At 35.1% G+C, this 27,900-nt stretch overlaps 1 protein-coding gene and 1 pseudogene across 2 annotated transcripts in view; one reads left to right on the top strand and one right to left on the bottom strand.

Annotated features, from left to right (window-relative positions):
• The first annotated feature begins 341 nt into the window (after nucleotides 1-341).
• Nucleotides 342-27,900, top strand: part of LOC111161297 (chromosome unknown CXorf57 homolog) — a 74,880-nt gene continuing 47,321 nt past the window's right edge. The window contains exons 1-10 of one of the 2 annotated variants that reach the window (XM_022524879.1): nucleotides 342-1,106; nucleotides 8,899-9,041; nucleotides 10,191-10,383; nucleotides 18,583-18,691; nucleotides 18,886-18,977; nucleotides 19,085-19,207; nucleotides 22,149-22,253; nucleotides 23,348-23,512; nucleotides 24,790-24,950; nucleotides 25,772-25,950. In XM_022524879.1, the coding sequence (XP_022380587.1) occupies nucleotides 464-1,106; nucleotides 8,899-9,041; nucleotides 10,191-10,383; nucleotides 18,583-18,691; nucleotides 18,886-18,977; nucleotides 19,085-19,207; nucleotides 22,149-22,253; nucleotides 23,348-23,512; nucleotides 24,790-24,950; nucleotides 25,772-25,950 (1,913 nt within the window). In that variant the 5' untranslated portion in view covers nucleotides 342-463. The remainder of the gene's footprint in view (nucleotides 1,107-8,898; nucleotides 9,042-10,190; nucleotides 10,384-18,582; nucleotides 18,692-18,885; nucleotides 18,978-19,084; nucleotides 19,208-22,148; nucleotides 22,254-23,347; nucleotides 23,513-24,789; nucleotides 24,951-25,771; nucleotides 25,951-27,900) is intronic. The other variant, XM_022524880.1, reaches the window with a different exon arrangement.
• On the bottom strand, nucleotides 15,511-16,593 carry LOC111161276 (annotated as a pseudogene).

The raw sequence follows: 27,900 nt of genomic DNA, 5'->3' as shown, positions 1-27,900 counted from the left end.
GCAAGCCCAAGGCCCAAACCCCCAAACACCTGAGCTAGGACTACACATACCCCGCTTCCAGCCACTTTCTCTTTTCCCTTGCCTCTCAGCACTCTCGTTTCTAGAAGGACCACGAGTGCTCCTCCCCCTCCCTCATGCGACGTTTTGGGAACCATGGCAACCAACACTGTCCCTCCCCTCCTCCTCCCCAGGCAACCAGGCTGGCACCAGGTGGGAGGATCTGCTACGTAACCGCGCGTGTGACTGCCTAGTAACAGTGCCCGCGAGTTGGAAGCGCGCCGAGAGATGGGTGGGGCGAGAGAGCTGACGCCTGCACGCGGCACGTCTTTGCAGCCTCGCTTCGGGGGCGGAGCCTTGCCAGAGTAGCTAGCGATCGTCGCCCAAGCGCGCGGTTTCTCAGTCCTCAGCTTTGGACGGGGCAGACTAGCTTTGGGGAGTGAAGAGAGTACGCAGTTACCCGACAATGTCTGGTGAGTCAGGTCAGCCTCAGGCCGGCCCCTCACATGCCGGGCTAGATTTTCCGAATCCTGAGAGAAATCGGGCTGGGGTCCCGGGAGGGGTGATCCGAAGGGCCGGTTCCCACGGGCGCAGGTCCTGGATCCAAAAGGTCCTCGAGCAGATAACGGATTCACCTCTGCAGTGGGTCACCCCGTCGGAGGTGGTGCCTGTCGCTGTGCTGGCCGTCCAGAGGTACCTGTTAGAGGATGAGCCGCGCGACACGATACCCAAACCTCCCCTTTACTGCTATGATGTGACGATCTCGGACGGGGTGTACCAGGAGAAGTGCTACCTGGACCCCAGCCTGAACTTTCTCGTCTATAAAAATATTCTTAAAGTTGGCATAGAAATGAAAATTTCCAGAGTCTCGTGTCTTTACAACGAAAAAAGGTTAGGCCAGGGGATCCTGTGCATAGATAACGTTCACTGTGGAGAGACCCTAGAGGCTATTTCTCTAGAAACTCCATTCAGAAATAGTGCGCACGAGGAGGTACCGGAGAGGCCTTTAAGAGGCGGGAAGAGTCATTACCTGGCCCTGTGGAATAACGAAGATCCGTATGGAGATATCTGGTTAACCAACAAGCAACCTGAGGAACACAATTTTAACAGTAAGTAATTGGGGGAACGACGGAGGGGTTAAAAAAAATAGTTTTCGGGAGCTTGCGTTAGTGGGAAAGGAAACGAGGGTGCTTTGGTATTGTTCATTTCAAGCCCCGAATGGGAATAAACAAATGCTCCTGGATGTCGGATTGGTGCTCCCTTAATGAAATTTGCACAGACCGTTCCTTGCTTTGATTATTCAAATGACCATTTAGGAAGTGTCTGAATACATCTCAGGTTTAATCTGGCATGCATACTTATGTGTGCGTTTGCCTACGGAGGAATTATCTTCGTTTCATTCCCATTCCACTTGTGGAACTAGTACTTTTCTGTGTTGGTTGGCGACTGTATAGATTTGAATTCGGCATAAAAGTCATAAATATTTGTGGTTTTGCGTGTTTTAACCTTCATTCAAAAAAGGATGTTCTGTGATTTATTCCGTAATAACTTGCATTAACGAAACGCCATTTTTATGGCTTAGAGTGTAGCAGTTATGTAAATATTGCTTCTTTGAATGTGTGATTTTTGTGGACAGGCTTGGAATTTTCATTTTTATGTTTCTTATTGCGTATCACGGACAATACTGACCCGAGTTTAATTCTTCTGTACCAGAAGTAGGAAGTTAGCCTGAAAATGCCAGTTCGTCATCAGCAACTGCTGTAAAACATATTTTATCAGAGATGGAAGGGGAATGATAGTACTATAGGCATGTACGTGTATGGAATGGGGACCAAATTAAATGCAAAAAAAATGAAATAAAACAAAGTACTTAAGGAAGGAAGATGTTATTTTATAACAGAAAAAAACCTGAAAAACAGGTTTTTTTCTTTTTACATTGCAGTCATATTAGCTCATATGTAATCTTGCTATGACGTGTATCAGCAACAGGCTTGAAAGTGAAAAGACAACTGGATGAAAAATATGCAATTAAAGTAATATCCAGTTATAAGGAAAAAAGGATGTTATAGAAACGTGTGGACAAGGATGATTTAAATAACTTAAGCTTTAAAAGCAAGATAGTCATTTCAGAGATGAAATAATGGAATGATTTTATCTCAAGCATGGAATAAGGCAGCACTGCATTACTACTCTAAGTGTTGACCATTTTTATTTTTAAGATTGAATACACAAATGAAAAATTTGGTGTCTAGAAGAATTAAGAGGGGAATAATATTTGTAAAAATATATTTCATTTTTCTGACAATGGAAGTGATATCCATTATTGAATACATATTTTTATTACAAAAGGCAATGTCTAGGTGCTAAAAAATCCAAACTATATTTAAAAGTATATTGTTGGCTAGCAAGAAAAATAGCAATACAGACTGAAAAGCAAACACTTATTGAACACCTATGGGCAAGATAATATTAAAAGCACTTTATTTGTGCAAACATAAAACGTATATTAAAAATATAAGACCCAGGTATAGTAAAATTTTGATGACAAAAATCTAGAAGTGGGCATATATTGGTGTTCTTTCAAGTTTGCCGTATGTTTAAAATTTTGAAAAATAAAATGTTGGGGTGGAATGAAAGACCCCTTTACCTCCCTTTCCTATGACTTCAACTTTGATCTCAAAACTCCAAAGGTTCAGCAGTTTGGTGCGTATCACTGGAAAAAAAAAATTCTATGGCGTGGCATGATTTGCTGTTTACACTTACTCAAGCATCTTTAATGTATATCTGCGCATACACACTTCCACACTATGGGTGTACCATAATTTATATAATCATGCCCATGCGAATGGATAATTATCAATTTTAGGCTGTTACTGGTTTTTTAGTTTTAGATCTGGCACAGAACATCATTAGGATATACACATACTGTTCACTATGTTCAAGTATTTCTGTGAGATGGATAGATTCCTAGAAGTGAAATTGCTGGGTTAAAGAGTATTTAAATTGTTTCATGTAATGGATATTGACAAATCATCTGAAAAGGTTTTACTGATTTATATTCCCACTAACATATATATGAATGCCCATTTCCCCATATTGTATTAATTTAAAATTATGTCTTGACTTTTCTGATTTCTTTGCTAATGGATAGTAAGTATTTGTTATATATTGCAGATTACATTCTCACACTCTCCCTTTTCTCTTTGTTTATGGTGCATTTTTGTGCTTTTAAAAACTTTTCTATTAAGGCATGATATGTACAATGTGTTAAAGTCTTAAAACTACAGCTTGAAATACAAAAAAAAAAAAAAGCTTAAAGCTTGAAACCACCACCCCACCCCACCCCAAATCAAGACACAACATTGTAAGCATCTCAGAAGTCTCCCTAATGCCCTCTCCTGGCCAATATCCTACTCCAAAGGTAACCAATATTGTGATCTCAAAGACAGCTTTTCAAAATGGAAGTTAGATCATGCCCATCTCCTGTCTAAATCTCTGCAGTGGCTCCCCATTGCACTTAGACAACAATCCAGACCTCCTATCAGGGTGGGCAAGGCCCTGTGGTGTGGACGAACTTGCTTTAAATGGCCAGATAGTGAATCTTTTTGCCTTTTTCGGACACATAATCTCCAGTCACAGCTATTCAGCTTGGCCAGAGTATAGCAAAAGCAGCCATAGGCAATATGTAAATTAATAGGTTTGGCTGTTTTATAGTAGAATTTTATTTACAAAACCTGGCTGCAAGCCAGATTTAGCTCAGGGGCTATAGTTTATAGACCCCTGCCTTACTGAATCCCCTTGCTCACCTCTCTAACCCCTCACCTCCACCATTTTATTTCCAAAATATGAGCCTTGTTTTTTATCTCAAACCTCCTTGTTTTGTCCTGCCTCTAGTTAGTTGCTCCTGTTTTTTCCTCTTTCTGGAAAGTTCCTTCCCATCTTCAGTTTTCAACTCAAATATATAAAACACGTTAGAAAGGGTTGTTTAAATATGTGTTCCCTCCCCATTTATTATTATTGCATCACCATGGAAATGCCCTTCATAGAATTGATAACATTCTGAAATTATTATTTCTGTTTTCTTTTTCCTCCCACTTGTTTATAAGATTCATGAGGGCAAGGCTTCTGTTTTTTTCACTGCTGTGGCGCATTTCTCCTACACCCAGAACAGTGTCTGCTGAGTGCTTTCAATAAGTGTTTATTGAATAAAGGAACGCATTAAATAAATTACATTAATGGATTTTCTAATGTTGAACTACTTTTATATCTCTACTTGGGTCATGGTTGTTATATTTACATCTGTATATTTAAAGTGAATTTATTCCATAGATTTTATTTTTTAGGGACTTACTATTTTAGCCCCATATTGATATCAGTACAATTAATATTAGCCTATTAGAATGAGTTGGGAAACTTGTTTGTTTTTCTGTGCTTACAGAAAATATTTGTTCATTGAAGGTTTGGTAGAATTTATCCCTAAAACTATTAGAACATGGGGCCTTGGGCCAGGATTGGGGGTTGAGAGAATAACTCCTTTTCAGTTTCTCAGAAAAGGTAATGAAATTAATAACTCTTCTTCTTGAGTCCATTTGTGAGAGTTGATATTTTACTAGAAAATATCATTTCACCTAGATCTCCAAGTTGTATGCAGTAGTCTCTATTTTAAAATTTTAGTTTATATTTTTTAAATTTTTTAGTCTTGTTTCATTCCCTTTTACATTCTTAAATGTATTTACCCTTTGTTATGGTCAGCCTTGCCAGAGACTTGTCTGTTTTATTAGTATTTTATAAAAAGACTTTTAGCTTTGCTAATTAAGTCTATATTGGGGAGATGTTTTCTACTTAATTAACACTATCATCTTTAATTTCTTGTATTTCTTTTGTTCATACTTTTTGTACTACCTTCTTGAGTTGAATGCTTGGTTCACTTATTTCTTTGTTTATTTCTTCCAAAAGCTTTTGAAATTCCGAAATTTCCCATGGAAATTGCTTTGGCTACGTACACTAGGTTTTGAAGTGTAGAGATTTTATTTTTACTCATTATTTATATTTTCTGATTTTAAAATTGAGTTCCTCTTTAACCCTCAAAATTTTAGAAAAAGCTTACTTATTAGATATGAAGTCTATTATAACAAGTTTTTAAATTTTTTAAAAGATTTTATTTATTTACTTTGAGAGGGAGAGCACAAGGAGGGGCAAGAAGGGACAGCGGGAGTGGGAGAAACAGACTCCCCACAGAGCAGGGAACCCAGATGTGAAGCTTGATCCCAGGACCTAGGATCATGACCTGAGCCAAAGGCAGACTCAACCGACAGAGCCACCCAGTCGCCCCTATAACAAGTTTTTAAATTTTAATTGAAGTATTCCATTTTCTTATTTTAAAATTTATTTTATTTGCCCATTTCTCCAAGAGGAATATTGCCTTCTCTTTATGATGTGGTTTTGTTCATTTCTCTTTCTATTTCTAAAAGTTTTTGATTTAGATGTTACTATAATGTATAAAGTTTCATAACATAGTAATCTCGTTGGTGAATTTTTAACCTTTTATCAGTATGGAATTTTTTTGTTCTTTTGTGTCTGGAATTCTATTTTGTCTTGATAATACTATTTACTACTGCTGCTGTGTTGTAGTTGGCATTTTGGGCAGTGGTTCTCACATATGAATGGGCATCCATATCACTTCAGGCGTTTTAAAATGCAGATTTCTGGGCCCCACCACCAGTTTCTGATTCAGTAGGTCTGTGGTAGTGCCCTAGAATTTGCATTTCTAGGAAGTTCACTGGTGGTTAATGATCCTGGTGGTGCAAATGCCACATTTTTGAGAACTGACCTAATGTATGTATCTTTGTCCATTCCTTTTTCCTATTTTGTTTTACATTTGCCTTTTTAAAGAAATACATAGCTAAGATTTTGGGTTTTTGACCCAAACCAATTCTTTTTCTTTCAAGAGATGAATTTAATCCAATTAAATTTTAAGTCATTAATGATGTTTTTATACCTCTTCTTGCAGAACTACTTTATGTTTGCTATATGCCATGCTTTATTATTTTTTTTTACTTTTGCAAGATGTAAACTCCTTTATCTTACAGTGCTTTAGAAGCTATACATTAATTTGTATTCTTCTAGAGGTTACCCTTAATGTTTTAACAAAGTTATTTAAACTTTGATTTTTGTGTCAATATCCAGAATTATTCACAATTTATTATATCTTCCTCTTGAACAATACAAGGTGTTTAGGACTCCACCTGGACATGATGCAATTTGGCATATTGCTATATTTGGTTTGAAAGTATTTGCTCGAGGATATTTGCCATGATAAATGATTTAGATTTATGGATTTTTTCCTGTGTACTACATTTGTAATAATTTTTCAGGATTTATCTATGTTTGTAAAATGAGTAGTTAGAACATGGTGCCATTTTATTTCTATTCTTTTGCAGTGGTTTTTACCGTATGCTTCAAGGACCTCTAGAGATATCCCGAAGACCTTTTCAAAGGATTCACATCAGAACTATTTTCATAATAATAATAATACTAAGACTTCATTTACTTTTTAGCACTCTGATTCTCTGAAAGTATACAGTGGAGTCTTCCAGAGGCTACAAGATATGTGACATTGAAACAGACTGAATGCCAAAGAAATGAGTATCCAGTGTCTTCTATTAAGCTAGACACTAAAAAGATTTACAAAAATGTAAATCAGTGCCACTCTTCTTACTAGATTCCTTGTTTAGAGAATACAGTCTCATATATATCTCATGTATGTTTTAGAGAATACAGTCTCATTATGTATTTTAATATATATATAAATGTATATTATATATATGTATTTATATATATAAATACATAATAGGTTTATTGTTTTTTAAGGGAGTTAATGAATAATATTTTATTTCTTAGTTTTACTTTATAATATTGCAAGTGTTATTACCCACATAAATAAAAGCTTTTTGAGGTCTTCAGTAATTTTCAAGAATGTAAAAGTCTCCTGAGACCAGAAAGTTTTAGAATCACTGTTCCATCGTTTGCTATCTAACATTTAATATTGAATATCTAGTTTATTTATTTTCATTCTTACAAAAATGAACAAATTTCTATGAATTTATTGTCTTCATTGTCTGTGTATAGCCTGAAATTTCTTTTTTTGGATTTGAGAGATATGTATATTCTATGAAGTTTGTGAGTTAAAAACCCAAACTGGGAAAACATTAACCAGGCAGTTGTCTGATCACAGCTGACTCTGTGGACCCAATTATAGTGAAAGCAGTGGCTCTTAGAACTCTGGTTTTACAAAAGGCATATAACTCTTGAATTTATTCTAGTTAGTGCAAGTAGATGTGCCTTCATTGACCAAGAGTGTTCCACATACATTTCAGGTAATTCAGAGTTGATCCATAATTTGACCTAATTAAAAGCAAATATTAGGACCTATGACTGTGCTATTAATGTTTTGGAAGACTATAAAAGGAAAATTATACAAGATGTCTGAAGACTAAAAACAGTATTTTTTTATGATACAGGTGTAACTACAACATTCCACTTAAATTCTTATTAAAAAGAAATTACAACTATGGTTTTCATGCCAAAATGTTGAGTAGATAATATGTTAGGTAAATTAAAATGGAAGTGGAAGATACCTTGTGAAATAAAATATTGGAATAAATACAAATTAAGGTTTTAACAGTTGAGACTAGACTATGAGAGAGCAAAATGTAGACAAAATTGCCAATCAAACCTCTCTTAAGCCAAGGAAGAGTAAAATAAAAACTACAAGTTAATATTTTAAAGATGGTGAATAGCTTTAAGCAGTTTTTGTATTTGCCAGCAGGCATGGAGATTAAAATTTCAAAGTAAATTATATGACATATGAGAAGATAATGAGTACCATGTAGAAAAATAAGATGGGATGAGGCATAAGTAAAGGGATCAGTTTTCAATAGGGTAGTAAGGAATAACATCACTGAGAAAGTGACCTTTGAGCAAAACTTGAAAGAGAGGAGGAAGGAAGTCACTCTGGTATCTAGGAAGATATTCCAGACAGAGGGAAGAGCAAGTGCAAAAAGTCCTGGTCTGGCATGTTTGGGAAATACAGAACTTACACATATAAAACTACGGTGAGGGCAATACAGAAATATGTCATAAAACAATTCTATAAATTAAATATGTACCTGCTTGGTAGTGGGAAAATATTCCATGGCATTGAGTTTTTCCCACAAAATTTCTTAAGGGAGATGAGTTTATTGAAGTGTAATTAGCATACAATGTTATATTGGTTTCAGGTGTACAATGTAATGATTTAACTATACTATACATTTCTCAGTGCTCATCAGAATATGTGTTCTTTTAATACCCTTTATCTGTTTCACCCATTCCCCCACCCAGGGAGAGATGAGTTTAGATCCAAGTCTTTCAGGAAGTAATTACCCAGTTTGACAAGACAGAGGGCATTCGAGATGGAATAGTATATTAGTTAATATAGATATTTACCTTCGTGCTGGGCACATAGTATGACATATTTATATATTAGCTATTTTTTTAAGAGAGAAAGAGGGAAAATGCATGCACGCAAGAGAGTTGGGAGGGGTGGTAGGTAGGAGAGAAAAAGTATTAAGCAGGTTAAGCAGGATCTCCACGCCCAGCGACTCTGAGATCATGACCTGAGCCAAGAGTTGGCTGCTTAACTGACTGAGCTACCCAGGCACCCCTATATATTAGCTATTATTATTAAGGATAGCATGTATTATTAAGTTTTTTATGTAGAAAGTATATAGACTGGTTTAGCTGGTGAGAAGGAGTTGCTGTGGGGATGATCTGGCTACCATTTTTAACCATTAAAACGATTTTTAAATAAACATGACATGTTAAGTAGGACTTTTTTCTATTCTATTTTTTTTATTCTAGATACCAAAATAATTTCCCTGTCTCACCTTGAAATGACCTGGGCTAACAGACGGAATTTTCCTGCATTGCTTGTGAGAATCTTGCATAAATCCAAACTGCGATACTATGGAAAACCTGATAAAAAGATGATTGAGCCATACCAGGTATAAGTAATGACAAGACATTACATGTTAATTTAATGGTTATAGATTATAGCTTACAGAACTGACTCCATATTAGGATAATTTATGTTCAAAAAATATTTTATAAGTTTAATAATGTTTAAAACATATATAAATGTATATTTCAAGGTGTTTTTCTATGTAATTTCTTATGCAAAAAGAAATCTTTCTGTATTGGTACCTTGTAGTTCCCTAATTCAGTTGGTCTCCTTCACAGCTTTTTCTTTATCTTCAACCTTTTCTTCTCTACTGTGCTTTCTACACCAGCATAGAGACATACTCTAGTCTTTCATTAGGAAAAAATACAAAAATCTCCTTGGACCTCAGGATTCCTCTATTCCCTCTCTTCTTCTCTTCTGACAAACTCTTTAGAGAAGTAGTCTCTTTTAGATGTTTTTACTTTCTTTTCTCCCGTTTACTTTTCAACACAATTGGTCTGACTTTTTTCTTCAGCTGGTCACTCACTGGAGACCTTCTAATTGTGAAATCTAGCTGATACTTTTCTGTTACCTTGACTCTCTGTGCCATATAATGCCAGTGAGAACTACCTTCCTGATTTCTGTCCCATTTGTTTTTTTTATTTAACATTTTACCATATTTTCACATGTTATCAAAAATTATTTTAGATGTTTTATTAAGCTTTCATTAAAACAGTTATATATACTTTGAGGGAATTTGAGAAATGCAGAAAGCTCTATAAATAAAGCTGATAAGTAATATCACCCCAAATTCTAACAGAGCCAGTATTAATATTAAAGTGTTTTATTTCCTTTTTGTATGTATATATCATGTCTACATATCTACAGCATATATATGCACATATTTATATCATATGTATGTCATATGTATCACATATCTGTGTATATGTATACATATCATATATTACATGACTGTCATATATTAAATTATCTTACAAAATGGAAATCATATTGTACATACAATTTTGTATCACTTAACATTTCCTTAAGTATTTTCTATCACTAGAAATCATTCATAGCTTTTCATGGTTACAGATTGTATCATAACTTACTCAGTCATCACCCTATATTTTTGCTTTCTTGTTCTTAAAATTAGAATGCTCTGTAGATAAAAGTAACAGATATGCATGTGCTTTTTCACTCTTTTTTCTAGACCTTTCTGGAAGTTGCTGACAGTTCAGGCACTGTGTCAGTGATTATGTGGAATGCCCTGTGTCCTGAATGGTATAAAAGTTTGCGGGTTGGTTTAGTTCTTCTGCTTCAGGATTATTCCGTCAAAAAGAGTTATCCATTCAGGATGCAGCCTCTGCCTGTGGATCCACAGATCAAACTAATTTCTACAATGGGTTAAGTATTCAATAAATTTATTGCTTTATGGCTATTTTGTTTGTATAAATTTCCAAAGTACCATATCAGTCAAAGGCTCTTAAAAATTGCTGAACCTGTTAGAACCTGGTAAACCTTTAAATTCCTTTATCTATAAAAATTTTAAACAATCACTTAATAAATTATTTATTATTGCATTTATTAAGAAAAAAATAATGTGAGATGTTTATTGTTGATTACTGAATGAACTCCACTTAGGATGTACTTACTTTTCATTTTTGTATTATAATACTAAATTGACTTAAATATGCTTTTCTGTTACTATAAGGTGCTATCCAAAAAGGCTTTGACAGCATTTTATTTTGGAATAATTTCAAACTTAGGTAAAAGTTGAAAGAACAATACAAAGAACTCCATATACCCTTTACACGGATTCAACAATTGTTAACATTTACCTTTATCATTCCCCACCTCTCTGTATATATACTTGTCCTCTGAAACCTTTGAGAGTAAGTGGCAGCCATCACACAATCTCCTTTACCTCAGAGCATTTCAGTAATATTTCAATGTGTATTTCCTAAGAACAATAACATTCTATACTATAATCACAGTACAGTTATCAAAATCAGGAAATTTAAAAATGAAAAATTGCTGTTATCTAGCCCATAGTCAATATTCAAATGCAATTGAATTGTTGCAATTTTGAAAAGGCTCTTCCTAATTAGTGTTGAAATCAAAGTTTGACATCTTGGCATCATCCTAAATATTTTGAAGCATTAAAATTAAGTGGTTGTTTTCAGATGTGGATATGGATTTTTTTGCCTTTCTATTTGTCAAAATTGTAGATTATATCACTCAGCAAGTTTAAGTATTGTTTTTGGCTCACGATAGTTTTATACTGGACCTGTATTTCCACGTATTTCTAAATTCCCTACTAACACATTTAAGCTTAATTACTTGGGGAATGTACAGATAATATAGCCTTTTTTCACTGTTTCCTTAAATATATGTTTATTTAGGAAAATCTCATATGATTCTTTATTAAAATACTAAGGATTTGATAGACCTCAATCATGTCTTCCTGGATGAACAAGTCATTACCTAGTAGTTTGATACAATTAGTCCATTATCTCTTTGCTCTTTATTATCGAAAGGTAAGAAATTAAACTGATATTAACGTTGGGACTTACTCGAGAATATATAGGAAAAAACTGGTGAAAAGAAGCTAATTCGCAACATGTATTATTATATCTATCAATTTGTAAATCCTTTCCACAACCAAGCATATCTAGGTGAAAAAATGCTTTAGTAAAAATTGAGACGTTTGTCAGTAACAGATAAGGTAAGTACATTTGTTGATGTCATGTAATAAATCACTGGCATAGTGAAAAATGAAACCTAGTTTTTCTGCCCCCTAACCTAGTGTTCTTTTTATGAGATACACTGTTTTCCTGGTGTAACGAGAATTAATATAAATCACAATTTTTACATGGCTTTGGAGAAATCTAGAAATGTGTCTGGTACTAATGGCTGTTTCTAAACCTTGAAAACATATGGGAAGTAGAATAGGCAACATGTGGTCGATAGATAAACAGCTACTAAAACTGAACACTGAAATTGAATCAAGCAGTATGCTACCTCTGCTGTAAAGAACTACAGGGCCAGATTTTCATAGTGGAAACTCTCTTTAAGATATGAGAGGCTATTTATACTTTCAGGTAAATAATTGCAAATACATAAATTATTTTTTAAAATGAGGGGCTTGGATGAGAGTATATAAAAAAATGTTTCTTTTAGTCTTTAAAACAGTTTTACTTTTTATCAGTGTCAGCATCAGTCTACTTTATCCCATATCTTTTTAATAAGGAATAGGATTTTTTTCCCTCTTTATCAGGGTCAGCAAGCTATTTCTATAAAGCCAATAAATATAGTTTCTGTCATAAGTACACAGTTCTGCCTTTATAGAGTGAAAGCAAACAGAGATAGTATGTAAGGAATGGGCATGGCTGTGTTACAGTGAAACATTATTTGCAAAATCAAGCAAGCATCTGCAGGCTATCGTTTGCTAAGCCTACACATATATGCAGATCTCAACCCTGGCTGGACATTAGTATCGCTTGGGAAGCCTGAAAGAACGGTAAGCATGCCAGGTTCAGAGATTTTGATTTAATCGCGCTGAGGAGGGAACCAAGATGTTGGTGTGATTTTAAAAATCGTCAGGTGATTCTAATGCACAGCTAGAGTTGAGAACTACTGATTTGTGATCTTTAAAAAGCTCAAATGGGTTAATGATCTGTTGAGGAGAAATGAAGACAGTTTTGTAAACCATGCTAGACACAGAAGATACAAAGATAAGTAATACAGAGTACTATCCTTAAAAAATTAGTCTATCAGGGTAATATATTACACTGTATGATAACTAACCAAAATTTAAATAAAAACATGGAAAATGTAGTCTAATGGTACAGATAAGTAAGATGAACAGATTACAATAAAATCAAGGTTTAATGACAATAAACAGTAAGAAGATGTGATGAACAAAAAGGGAGCAGAAATGAACAGAAATGTAGTTGAGAAAAGAATGAATGGTCAGGAGAGTGGGAGAATGAATTGGATAGAAAAAAGTGTGAGTGGGAATTACAAATAATAAGAGGGTATGTTATGAATAGGATAAATGAGAAAGTATATATTGGGGGCTAGGGTTGGTCAGTAAGGGAATAAGGGTTTGTGGTACTATCACTGCCTTCCAGGTATTGATGTTGAAAGACAAACTTTTGGGGTAATTTATCTTGATTTATTTTTTCACATTTACATATGTAGTTCCAAGTTATAGACACTAAGATGTAATTTTTTAAAAGACCAAATAAATGGAACCCTATATAGGTAAAAATTCTCTTGTAAAACATAAGACATATTTGCTAGTAATACATGGTTTTGTTATTGCCATTTTGCATATCATTCTATCCTACCTTTTATCCAATAATATTCAGCTAGCATCCCAAATAAACATTTTAAAATCTTGAGATTTTTTTTGGACTGTATTATATAATACCTCTTGAGATAATAGACTCAAGTGTTTGGGGGTTTGGTAGGAAAGGACTATTTATTTCATTCAAAATCCTAGCATTTTGGAGCTGGAAGGGAACTTAAATATAATCAGGTAACTGTGACTGTGAAAGTGCTTTGTAAAATGCACACTATTTTGTAGGTACAACATAATATGTAACACAAAACTTCTTCACTTGTATGTGAAAAGACTGAAACACTTAAAGTGAATTTTCGAGTCATGTGACTGCTAATAGACAAGATGAGAAATCAAGTATCTTCATCCTGGTTTTTGGTTTTTCTCTTTTTTTTTTTTTTGAGACAGAGAGAGAGCATGCTCACATGTGGTGGGGGGGGTGCAGAGGGAGAGGAAGAGAGAGAATTCTTCCAAGCAGGCTCCACCCCCAGCACAGAGCCTGATGCATGGCTTGATCCCAGGACTCTGAGTTTATGACCCAAGCCATAATCAAGAGCTAGATGCCCAGCTGACTGAACCACCTAGGCGCCCCCTCTTTATCCTGTTTTAATCTTTGTTTGCTAAATAGCAAATTCTTAGGAAATACTACCTACTGCATAAAAGGGGATAGAAAGCCCTCTAAATAAATGAAGAAATAACCCCTGTTCCCAGGTAGGAAGTCAGTCTCACTTTCATAAGTTTATCAAGTACCCCAAAATTGATCTGCAAATTCAGTGTTATTCTGTAAGTTTTTTTTCTGGAACTGACAAATTGATTCTAAAATTTATATGGAGGCACATAATTATTGAGAATAGTCAAGATAGTTCTGAAGAAAATAGGGGGCTGCAGAGGGAGTGAAGACTTCTCTCATAAATGTTATGAGTTATTATAAAAAATTTATGACCATGTAATATAGATATAGGTATAGACAAACTGACCAGCAAATCATAATAAGATCGAGAAATAGCCTTAAACGCACAAAAATTTGATATGATAGATGTGCTATGCAGATCATCAAGGAAGGAAGAACTATTCAGTAAATAGTATTGGAAAAAATAATTACATACTTGAGAAAAAAATGACATATATCCCTATCTTACACCATATAAAATGTCAATTCCAGATACAGCAAATGGAAAAGACAAAACTTTTAGAAGTACTTATAAAGAAGTATGCATTTGACCTTGGAATAAGGAAGGATTTTCTTGGCTAAGACACAGGAAATATCATTTGTAAATGAATGATTAATAAAAGCCCAACTACATTGAAATATTTTTTGGTTTCAATTTGTCTTTTTATTATAACATGAGCTAAATTTAAGAAATTAGTCTTTTGACTTTATTTCCCCGAGTTGTTAACTCATGAAAATATACTGAAAAATACAAGAGCTGATATAAGATGGTAATCAAAGTTCCAGATATCAAAGGATTAGAGAAAGTGAAGAATTAAACCAGTCAGGCGCCTGAAAGACACAGGTTGCACTGGTTTAGCAAGGTGCCATCAAGGAATAGGAAGACCATCAAATGTGTGGTGATAAGTCACAGCATTAGAAACATCTCCATCAGGCAACTTCCTACCCTTTTTTGTTTGGTAAATTGACTTTTTCTTCTAACTTAGAATTCTCTTAAACTAACATTTCAAAATTAAAATAATTCCATCAAACAGGAGTCATTTTTATAGGTAAGGTAAATCACAGGAACTCAGTGCATTTAGATTTTGGTGAAGGAAAACTTAAAATACATTTACAATAATACAGTGTTACTAGCAATGGACCATATACTGAGGTCATTTTAGTGAGCTACCATCATGTAAATATAAGAAAAGTAATTTCTTGGTCCAAATCAGCGAAACTTTAAAAAAACATTGTCTCTAGAGAACATTTTTTTGAGAACAGTGCTTTTTCAGACATTCTGATACTCAAATTCACTTTATAACACAATTATAGATTAACCTTTTAATTACATTTTTCTTTTTTTAAGATTTTATTTATTTGTCAGAAAGAGAGAAAACAAGTAGGGGGATCAGCAGGCAGAGAGAGAAGCTGGCTCCCTGCTAGGCAAGGAGCCTGACTCAGGACTCCATCCCAGGACCCTGGGATCATGACCTGAACCAAAGGCGGATGCTTAACTGAGCCACCCAGGAGTCCCTAATTACATTTTTCTTTAAAAGCTGTGAGATTTCTATTTCCTCAGGAGATATTTTCACCACTGTATTGTTAAGTTCCACAGGTTAGGCTTTCTTCATTATTATTAAGAACATCATACATTTTAGAGAGATTTGCTTTCATTGCTTTCTCGTCTTTTTGAAAAGACACAGGGAGACTTGCTAGACTAAAACTGACGTCTTGAAAGGATTGCAACAAGAATATTCCCACGATGATTGTAAAGAAACTACTGAAAGTAACAACAACATCATAAACAGGCTTGTCTTGCCACTCCATAAAATGAATAGCTGAACAAGTTAAAACTGATGTTATAAAGAATAGGTAATATATTGGAGTCACAATGTTAGTGTTGAATATATCCAGGGCCCTGCTCAGGCAGTTAATCTGTGTGCTCACACGGACTATAAGGCTCAGTGGTAGAATTCAGGCCAGGGGATGTCACAGCACAGACTTTCTAGCATATAGCTCTTTGATAGCAATGCCCAGGCCCTTAACTAAAAATGCTCCAGTTACAGAGCAGATTGTTATGTACACGAGAATGTTTGTCCATGGCGGGGTCCCGCCACGAAGATTAATATCAATGACACAATGACCACAAGTGTTGCAAACACCATAAAACCTGGATCTCCCAGCTTGTGAGACATTTTGTTTAAAGTCTCAATCTCCCCTTCTTTTGGAGCATGAATGACCATAACTGTAGATCCTAGAATACTTAGCAAACATTCAATTTTCCCATGAGATTAAGTCTTTCATTTACAAAGTATGAAGAAGGAATAGTATGCACTAAGATGCTGAGAGCCCCCGAGTCCCTAAGGTGGCTGGTGCGAGGGCTTATGCAGCAAGGTTGGCCACCTCACCTGCTCCCATTGATAACAATCCAGCCCACCACAACCATTCTTTAAGATATGCATGGCCACCTTGACCTGCTCTCATGGAGCCCTTCCAGGCAAGTGGCAGAAGACTTTGTTTTTCCCCCGAAGTGAAGCTCCTGCCAGTGAAAATGCTGGAACTCATAGCCAATCCCAAACCAATGTAAAAGTCATATTTTCCATGCCCCTGGATCATTTCGTTTGTTACTAAAGAAGTTCTTGTGAGTCACATTGATCACAAAACAGAGAAACCACTGGTGCTGGAGGCAGGATTATGCAATCTTTAAATACATAAATTTAATATGGTCTCTCTTATGAAAAAAAGCCTGGAAGCCCTTAGAGATGACTTATTCATTCTCAGTTCCTTGTAAATAATACTTTTTATTCTCATTTAAAGTTTTTAAACCCTGGCAGAGTAGCTCCAGTTCCAACTGGAGGCCGGCCGTGCGGCTTCGCCATGAGGCTTTCCCTCCACTATCTGGCCCTAGTCCTGACTGCCTCTGCTTACTCGCCCACACAGGCCTCAGGGGCCATGCCTCTTGAGGAGCTGGAAGTGGGGAGAAGGACAGTGCCTTCCTCTCAGTACAGGAGGAGATGAGAGCATCCGGGCCTGCTGAGGGTGCCTCTTCCTCTGTAGGGGAGCAGCAAGGGGAAACTGCCCCTCCCCATCACCTGCCACCCCCACCACACCTACCTTGAAATTAACTCTTTTCATCAAAAGACACCATGAAAAGAATAAAAAGCAATACACACATAGGTGAATATATTTGCAATAATATAATCAACAAAGTATTAGTATCCAATATATAAAAAGAAGTCCTTCAACTAAAGAAAAAAATCAGGGGCGCCTGGATGGCTCAGTGGTTAACCTGGTAAGGAGTTAAGTGTCTGCCTGAGCCTAGGGTTGGAGTCCAGTGGCTATCTCCCTGCTCAGCAGGGAGTCTGGTTTTCCCCCTGCCCCTCCTCCTGTTTATGTTCTCCCTCTCTCAAATAAATAAATACAATCTTTTTAAAAATTAAATTAAAAAAATTCAATAGAAAAGTGGGCAAAAGACACAGGAGGTATTTCACAAAAGTGGGTGCATGAAGGACTTGTAGGTGGTGCAGTTGGTTAAGTGTCCAGCTCTTGATTTTGGCTCAGGTCCTGATCTCAGGGTCATGAGATCAAGTCCTGCTTCCAGCTCCATGCTCAGTGCAGAGTAAACTTACTCTCTCTCCTTCTCTCTTCACCCCCTTCCCCACTGTCTGTCTGTCTGTCTCTCTCTCTCAAATAAATAAAAATAAATCTTTAAAAATAAAAAAAAATTAAAGAGGATGCATGGATGAATCATAAATAGACGAAATGTCATTCAACATAATTAGTGATAAAGGAAGTGCAAATGAAGACCACAACAAACTGTCATTTTGTGTCACTAAATTGACAAAAAATAAATTTGATAGTAGCAAAATTTGGAGAAGATGCTGATCAATGGGAATTCCTACACATTGCTGGTAAAACTCTAAGTAGGTTAATTACTTGAAAATAGTTTGGAATTAGCCTGTAGAGTGGAACTTTTGCACATGGTACAATCCAGGGTTTCCCTCCTGGGTATAATACCCTAGAAAAGTTTTGCCTGGGTACACAGGGAGACATGTACTAAAAATTGATAGTGACCCTGTTTGTAATAGCAAAAGCAGGAAATAATCCAGATGTCCATCAACACAATAATGGGTAAAAAAAAATTGTAAAAAATCAACACCCTGGAAAATTATTCAGCAGTGGGAGTAAGAAAAAAAAAAAAACACTACATGCGGCTACATGGGTGAATTTTAAGACTGTAATGTTGAGTGAAAAGGGTAGCCCTAGAACACTGAATATGCTGTGAGTTCATTCATATAAAATTTAAAAACTAAACCAAACAGTATTTTGTTTGGACAAAAAATATAAATGATTTTTAAAACCTTTTTGTAGTTAAGAAAAATGATAAAACACAAAATCTAAGAAATCGCTAACCTTTGGTTGAGAGATAAGTAGATATGATAATATAGGAACAAGTAGAAGGAAACTATTGATAATGGTCTAGTTCTTAAAGTTAGTGGTGAGCCCAAAAGAGTTCAGGCTAATATTTTGCTGTGTAATTTATACACATGTATATTCTTTTATATATATTAAATGTCATATTAAAGTAACATATTTGTTTTTCAGAAATCTGCCTGAACCTTCGAGATCCTCCAACTAACATAATTATCATTCCTGAAAAGCAGGTGAAACCTGAATGGAGACTGCCAAAATTAAATCACCGGTTTATCACAAGGTAGAATATTCATGTAAAATACCTTAAATATTAATTTTTAACATTAGCCACTGAAGCAGTATATTATTACTGCTCAAAAATCTACCCCAAATTATACTGTAGCAATTATATAGATCTATATTTTCACAATCATAACTTCAGAATGCTTTTTCACTGTTTAAAGATACAGTATTTAACCATTTTGCTTTTTTTAGGTCAGAACTGGATGATATGCCAAAAAATCATATCTGTGATGTTATTGGCATTTTAGTTTTTGTAGGAAGGGTCCAGCGGTCAAAAAAGAAAGGTAAGCTTTTAAAATTGAAAGTCGTAAAAAGTATTTCAGTGAATAGTTCTGTGCTTATACATGAATAATTGTTTACCTCTATTTATTCTAATATCCTATCCATATAGAAAACCGTGAAGATTTTTGGTCATATCGCTGGATTCACATCGCTGATGGGACTTCAGAACAGCCGTTTATAGTGGAGCTGTTTTCTACATCTCAGCCAGAAATCTTTGAAAATATTTACCCAAGTAGTCAATCCAGTATTTGCATCTTTTTTTTATTTTTGGAAGTGGGGGCATGAACTTAAAGTGTTAGAGTGTATATTGACTTATGGAGTGGCATGATAATGAGTTAGCAAATTCAAGCAATGTGATAGCATGTTTAAATTTTTTTTGTATTGATATTATATTTGGTATTACTGATATTAACCACCTTCTGGTTTTCTATTCAGAATTAATTTGGTATTGAAAGCAATTTTTCAGAAAATAGATGCTCTTATCAATTCTTGTCATTAGCATTTCAGGTGTAAAAGCTTAACATTCTGTGAAGCTAAAACATAGGCATTCATTTCCCTTTGTATCCATTTCGAAATTGACTAAGTAGACCACAAAAAAGACGATGAAGACTACACTAATATAGAATTAATTGGTAGGGGATTGACAGACTATGTAATTAAATGATGACAGTGGTAAGTATGATTTCATTTGAGTATTAAACTAATAGTACATTGGCAATGTTATACCAGCTGGTCAATATTTTAGTTACTTTGGTGTTGACCTTTCTCCCTTGCATTTATTTAGATACAGAGGTATTTTTCCCACTAATTTTATTCATTTGAAAACATTTTAGGTAAGCTTCAGATCCCTTATAAGAAAAAAAGTATATTTAATACTTTTTAACAACTTCAGTGGGTTTTTTTTAAAGATTTTATTTATTTATTTGACAGAGAGAGAGATCACAAGCAGGCAGAGAGCCAGGGGGGCGGGGGGAGCAGGCTTCCCGCTGAGCAGAGAGCCTGATGTGGTGCTCAATCCCAGGACCCTGAGACCATGACCTGAGCCAAAGGCAGAGGCTTAACCCACTGAGCCACCCAGGCACCCCTCAGTGGGTTTTTTTTCTTGTATCAACTTGTAGCATAAAGCTATTATATCTACAGTGTGTTATTTTACTATTTTTCAAATGATTACCTTAATAAAATACTGATTGTTTAATTTTTGCCAACATTAGGAAAACTCCCAATCTTGACCGTATGTAATTTTTAAAATCAACAACAAGGTAAAAATTGTAGAGCATCAGGATACCTAGAGACCATATAGAGAGCTGTTCTGCTACCCCTTTATTGGTTATTGCAAAACAGCATTCCACACCATTCATCTATTACCTTCTTAGATTCTACCATCTGCTTGTGAGATTAAAATTTTAAAATATATCTGGATGGAACTAAACCTCACCTCAACTATTGAAGGAGAGAGCAGAAAGAGTTTTAGCCAAAACCGAGGCATGGGATTCCAAGCTGAGGGGGCTATGATTTCTCATGTAACTTCTCTCAGGGCATAAATGATTGATAGTAATGACTTCTGGTGACAATTCCATTAGCTCATTTTAGGTGGGTTTTATGGCCAGGACCCTCTCTCTTTGTAACCACTTGAAACAACAGGCTGACACAAGTTTTAGATAATGATTTCTTCACAGTAATGTTACCAAGTATACAAGTTCTATTTTTTCGGATAACGTGAAATACATCTTACTAAGAAAGCCTTATACGGACCTTGGTGAGATATACTCTAGTACAGTAGTTGACAACAGTCACGAGTTATGTTCGTTATTTTGATCAAGGTGAAAAAAAATTATCAAATGAATGGTGAGTATTAAGGGGGCTTCAGGCCCATGAAGGGGAACATGACCAAGTGTCTTCTAGAATAATACCAGAATCCCTTGGTAGTAGAGAATCTTTTTTACTTTTGATTAAGGAGAGTGAAAAACTAAGGAGAATGAACATTGAGTGTTTGCTATGTACCAGATGCTCATACATGTTATCTCATTTTGTCCTCCCAGTTAATCTTCTTAAAAGTTGATGTTTTTATAGATTTACAGGTGAGGAAACTAAAATCCGGAGGAGTTAAGTAATTTCTTGGATGTCAAACAGCTAGAAGGTGTCAGGTCGGAATGTCTGATTTTTAACAGTCATGAAATGAGAGTTATAAGTTTCTTTAATATTCCTATATCAACATCTTTAACCATGAACAGTGACATACTTGTACCATTTTTACATAAAGGAAGAGTGTTGTAAATTGAGAATTATTCTTAGTCATTTCAACAGATTTCCTTTATTTTTGTTGCTATAAGATAAAGAATTAGGAAAATTTAGATATAGTAAATGAAGTTATCATTATTGTCATACTCTCAGGAAGAATTTATCTCAAATGAGAACTTACCATTATTGTGAGATTACAAGAATTTACATTTCTTCATTTCCTTGTTCATAAGACCATAACCATTTTGGCATGTGATGAATTAAAATCTAAAAAAAATGTTGGCTTAATGAAACTTTACCTAACTAATTAATTGATAGACAGTTGAAAACAATTCAGCAAGGTGACTAGAAAAGAATGGGTTGTATAAGCCCTGTCATGGAGACTTAAAGTCTAATTAAGATAAACACCTGTAAAACAGTGGCATAAGCAAATTCAGGTTAATAGTGTATACCCCTATCTGGTGGAAGGAGTCAGAGTAATTCAGGGATCAGTTTTAGATCAGGTTAATCCGCAAAAGCATCCTGGAGAAACTAAGAGTTTTTTTCTCTGTAGGAAATAACTGTTCACACTCAGTTGTATGCCTGATTAGAGAGACTTGCAGTCTTCAACTGTGCAGCAAGGAATAACTTCATTTAGGTGCAGCCATTGTACTTTCTAAAGGAAAAGTAAGTGTTAGATCCTTTATCTGAAGAAAAAGTAAGTGTTAGATCCTTGTTGCTCTGAGTGTTGTCAAAGGACTGGCTACACTAGTATCACATAGAGCTTACAAGAAGTGGAGAATCTCAGGTTACTGCCTTTGAATTTGAATTTTAACAATTGTCCCAGGTGATTCCTATGTTCATTAAAGTTCAAGAAGCACTGTGTTAGATACTGATCTTGGTAAGTCCTCTTTGAAAGGCAGAAATTTCTTCATAACTGTTTTCATTTTCTACAGTGACCTATTTCGTGTGTACGCAGTTGAAAGTTGTCAGGAATGACGCTCAGGTACCTAAACTGCTTTACCTAACCACTACAAATGAGAGTCGAGTGTTTATTACTGGTGAGCAATTTCTTGGTTTATACTTTATTGGAGATGTAATATATTCATTAAATTAACTTTTCCATTGCAACATTCAACCACAAGATAGCTTTGTTTTAACCTCCTTTATTGCTGAAAGAATATTTAGCAAAGAATATTTAGCCTATGAAATGTATTGCTTCTAGATTATTTATGACTGAAGCAATGATTTTGTGAGTCATTGGAGAATTGCATTTATGTCCTTTGGTTAACTTTAATTCCTGCTTGATATAAAGTAGAAAATCATAAATTGCTTTGATAGATTGAAGACTTAGGCCCTATATCACAATATGGATACCATAAAAAATATTTTTAAATACTAACTAAAAATGTTCATCATATTTTGGTCCCTGATCTCAGATTTTACTTATATAGCAAGAAGAGTCTTATTAGTTGTCTACAAGCGCATTATTTTTCTATATTCTTTCTGATAACGGGATCAAAGCAATAAAGAGGAAAGTTTCCAGATGAATATATAGTGTGGAGTGATGTGTTTACTAAATTATTACCATGTTGATAATTAAGAAATTTGTCAATAGAAGAGTCCTAAGAAGGATCTAATACACATCTTTGTCAATACCTCATTTTATAAGCACTAACAATATCAGATATAAATGGCACTGTTAATTATGTTTTAAGAATGTGAATTTAAATGCTGAGCTGTATTATAGGCAATTCAGTTCAAACATGATGCCATACCTTTAGATTAATACATGATTTAAAAATCCATTTTTAAGAAGATGCCAGGCATTTTGATAGTTAGAAAAATCCAGATTATTAGTTTTTTTTTTCATTATAACTTTACAGTATCCTGTAGGCAGCTACGGTTTTGTCCTCTTAAATTGTAATATGTCTGATTTCCTTCTCAACATAGGATTGCTTTACTGACTTTGATCATTTTTGTATGCATATTGTGATCTGCTACACATTGCATAAATGAACTTCTTGGTGACATAGAGAATATTTTGATATTAAACTGTTTTTATTAAAAAAAAGTACATACAGTTTATTATGGTGAGGTTTTTTTCCTCTCTCTCTCTTTTTTTTTTTTTTGGTTTTACCCCTCTTGCAAAAAGGTCATAGAAGCCAGCCATATATCAACGACACCAAGGTAAAAAACTTTATTCATTGGATTAAAACAAGGACCGATACTGAGGAAGTGAAGAATACTGTTATTGGTGGCTATTATCCCTATCCACCAGTGCCAGAGACCTTTTCGAAGTACAGTAGTTCTGTCAAAGGTACTAATGTAATTACTAGTCATATAGGATATGTTTATGTGCCATATGTGTGATATATATCATGAGCTAATATAGATAACAACACTCATAAAAATTTTATCTTTTTCATGATCTAAAAATGTATGTCGTAACCTCCTAAAGGTTAATATTTGGATTTTATTAGACTAGAAAAAGGGAGAACATAGATGATGACTAACTGGACATCATATCTTGATTTAATGTTATTGAGATAAAATCTGCATTTAATAGTCCCAAACTCCTATGACATTACATACAGAGACTAAAGCTATCAAAGAGACACTAGATAATTTGATATCAAGATACTGACACTATATTATGCTACTCTTGTGAAATCACATATATTGGATATTACACAATTGAGCACTACCTTTAAATAAAAATGACACCAAAGTAAATAAAATGCAGAATAAGTACTGATGAGAGGCCTAACATTTATTTAAGTAGAATTAAGATATGATGGTTGAAAAGTTTAATGTGAGTATATTATTTTTTAAAAACAATGGGATAATTGCGTGGTTTGGGGAAAAAAAGAGAAACTTTTGAAAACTGACCTACTGTCATCTAAATAATGGCAGCAATATGCAGTATATGGTCATATATATTAAAATGTATGTTTCTGTTCAGTGGCTAGGCAACACTTTATACTTTGAAATATGTGTCAATTACAGTTGACCCTTGAACAACACAGGTTTGAACTGCACAGATCCACTTATATGTGAGTTGTTTCAACAAATATACATACAGTACTATAAATGTTTTTTTCCCCTTAGGATTTTCTTAATGTTTTCTTTTCTCTAGATTACTTTATTGTAAGAATACAGTATATAATATATATACAAAATATGTGTTCACCAACTGTTTATGTCATCGATAAGGTTTCTGGTCAACAGTAGGCTATTAGTAAAGTTTTTGGGGAGTCAAAAGTTATACATGGATTTTTGACTGCAAGGGGCTTGGCGCTCCTAACCCCCCTGTTGTTCAATGGTCAACTACACATTGAATATGCCAAATTTTAGTTTCAAATTAAGATTCCAGACTAGAGGACTGTATCAGAATTTAACTGATAACTATATTTTGCCTATTTTACAAAAATGGCATAAGAAGATGATGCCAAGCATCAACTTAAGTTTCACAAATTTAAGTTATATAGCAAGTTTATGATTTCATGTTGTGAAATGACATTGCAAATCTAATTCTTATTTTTATCATTTCAGTTCTTTAAAACTTACAATTTCCTTGGAATTATTCTTTTGCAGTTGAGTCGCTCTTGACAGCTATAAGTGAAGTGAGGAAGGAGATTGAAGACTTGCAGTATAGGGAACAAAAGCGCATTGCAATTCAGGGGATAATTACTGTTATAAAGTATATCCCCCATACCAGTGCAACTGAAAGTGCCTCAGCATCAGAAACACTTCGGGTATGGTGCCAGAGAATTAATAGTATATCTCTGAATGCACTGTGATCATAATTACAATTGGTACCTTGTACATTTTATTCAGAACTTGCTTGTATTGATGCTTAATGATGTAAACCTCAGAGGAAAAAAATCTTTTATGTTTTTCATTTGTTTCCTTTTCCTGTTATTTATTTTGGAGCAGGCTGGGCTGAAGGTCACAGCCTCTGATATTTCCCAAGGCCTTCAACACTTGGTATCTTATTTTTGCTTTCTGCATAATTTGAGCTTATTATGAGTCTCTTTACTTAAATTCCCAGGTGGTATATATGATTATATTCATTCCATTCCTTTTTGTCCAGGCCAGAACTATAGGAACACTTTCATAGGAAATTTTTAATCTTTGTATCTGGCATGGCAGTCTCACCCAGATTTTTTAAGATATAGCAATGACACTTGTAGGATAAAGGCTCTAGCAGAAAAGACCACTACTGAAACCTAGGCACAATTAAGACAAATGAGTTAATTTTTTCTATGGATTTATCTTTTTAAAAATTATTTCTAGGATTTCTGTTCACATAGAAATGAGCATCTAGTCCAACTTTTCGGTTATACTAGTATAAGGGCTTTTGTTTACCTTCCTTTAAAAAATTTTAATACCAGATGCATTAGGATAAATATAATCCTATCTATCAATCAGCTTTATAAAAGTACTTTTATGATTGCAAAAATATTGTGATAACTCTTAAGATTATGAAAAATGAATAAACTAAAATTATAGTCTTTTAAGAAAATTAATTTTTGTGAATTAGTTTAAAATGTTTTCTCTAAATTTTTGGTTTTAGAATGCCAACCAACCCTCAACATCCCAAGCAGCTAGAAGAGAAAATCAAAGTCAGGAAAGAGAGAATAACAAACGGCATCAAGATGATGATCCTTTGAGCTCTCAGGGTTTTCAAACTGGATATACAAGTTTGAGCCCTACCAAGAAGAAAAGAATTCTGCAAGGGCCGTATGCCAAACTGTAAGTCACTTGTGTTAATATACACATAGCATATTAAATTGTTTTGTTTCTACCACGTAAAATGACCAATTCCACTAGAAGTGGTACTAGTTTTGTAGGGCTGCTAAAGTCCCAAGATCAAAGCATTGGCAGAGTGAGTTCCTTCTGAGGACTGCGAGGAAGAATCTCTTCCTTGCCTCTCCCCTAGCTTCTGGTGGTTTATGGCAATCTTTGGCATTTCTTGTCTTCTAGAAGCATCACTTCAATCTCTGCCTTCATCTTCACATGGCATTTTCCCTGTATACATACCTGTGTTCAAATTTTCCTTTCTTATAAGGACACAAGACATATTAGTTTAAGGACCTATTCTGGAGTACTGTTCTACTCCAGTAAGACCTCATCTTAATCAATTATAACTTCAGTGACCCTATTTCCAAATAAGGTCTCATTCTTTTTTTTTCCAATTTTTTATTAACATATAATGCAAATAAGGTTTCATTCTGAGGGTTATTGAAGATGTAATTGGTAATATATTGGTAGTCCTATTGATATTTAATAGGGACATGGTTTAGCCCATAACAGTCCTCCATCTGGCCCCTAAAATTTCATGTCCTTCTCACATGCAAAATATATTCAACCCATCCAAACATCCCAGAAATCTTAACCCATACTAACATCAACTCTCTCTTTTTTAAAAAGATTTTTATTTATTTGACAGAGACAAGTGAGAGAGGGAACACAAGCAGGGGGAGTAGGAGAGGGAGAAGCAGGCTCCCCATTGAGCAGGGAGCAGGACCCTGGGATCATGACCTGAGCCGAAGGCAGATGCTTAACAACTAAGCCACCCAGGCACCCCTAACATCAACTCTTAAGTCCAAAGTTTCAACTGAACATCATCTAAATCAATATATGGTTGAAATGCAGGGTGATTCATCCTGGGACAAAATTCTTTACATCCATGAACCTGTGAAACTAGACATGTTATCTGTCCAAAACACAATGATAAGACAGGCAGAGGATAAGCCTTCCTATTTCAAAAGGGAGAAATCAGTGAGAAAGTGGGTCATGGGTCACAAGAAAGTTCAAAACCTAGCAGAACAAATTCCATTTGATTTCAGGCCTCCAGAATTACCCTCTCTGGCAGGATACTGTATCTCCTGGGCCCACCAGGATGGCAGCTCCACTTCCTTGGCCCTGAGTGCTACCCGTGCCCTCTGGAACTGAGGAATCATTGTCCCTTTTCTTGAAAGAGAACATATGATCACAGCTGGTTATCTCTTACCAACTCGTTTCCTGACTGTAGAATCCCAGAAATCCAACAGCCTTTCTTCATTTCATCCCACCTATATCCCTTTCAGTCCAAGCTAACAGCATGCCTACTGAGATGGTTGATGGGATCCACAAATCACAAGCCTAATCTCTTGGGCAAATAGTTGTCCAACAACACCATTAGTGTTCCCTCCAGAGCAAGGTTTCTCATTATCTGCAGTATAGATTGGCTGAGAATTTTCCAAGTGTCGAAGCTTTGGTTCCTTTTTTCTTAATTTTTCAACTTCTCTCTCCCCTCTTGTATTTTACTATAAGCAACAAGGAGAAACCAGGCTGCACCTTCAACACTTTGCTTAAAAATCTCTTTAACTAAATATGCAAGTTCACTGCATACAAGTTTCACCTGCCATCCAACAGAACACAGTTCAGCCAAGACCTCTTACACTTTATAACAAGGATCACCTTTCATCGAAATTCCAATAACCCATTCCTCATTTTTGTCTGAGACTTAACCAGAAGCACCTCTTAATTTCATTAATTCTAGCAACATTCTGTTCATAACAACATATATATTCTCTAAGAGAACAAGCTTTCTCTCAGAACTCTTTCAGCTTCCATGTTATACTCAATTCCAAAGCCATTTCCACATTTTATTTTATTTTTTTAAGATTTTATTTATTTATTTGACAGAGAGAGACACAA

Source organism: Enhydra lutris, unplaced genomic scaffold (genome assembly GCF_002288905.1).
Source record: "Enhydra lutris kenyoni isolate GAN:26980312 unplaced genomic scaffold, ASM228890v2 scaffoldscaffold83, whole genome shotgun sequence".
Taxonomy (NCBI): Eukaryota; Metazoa; Chordata; class Mammalia; order Carnivora; family Mustelidae; genus Enhydra; species Enhydra lutris.
This window is presented reverse-complemented; position numbering and strand designations above follow the sequence as displayed.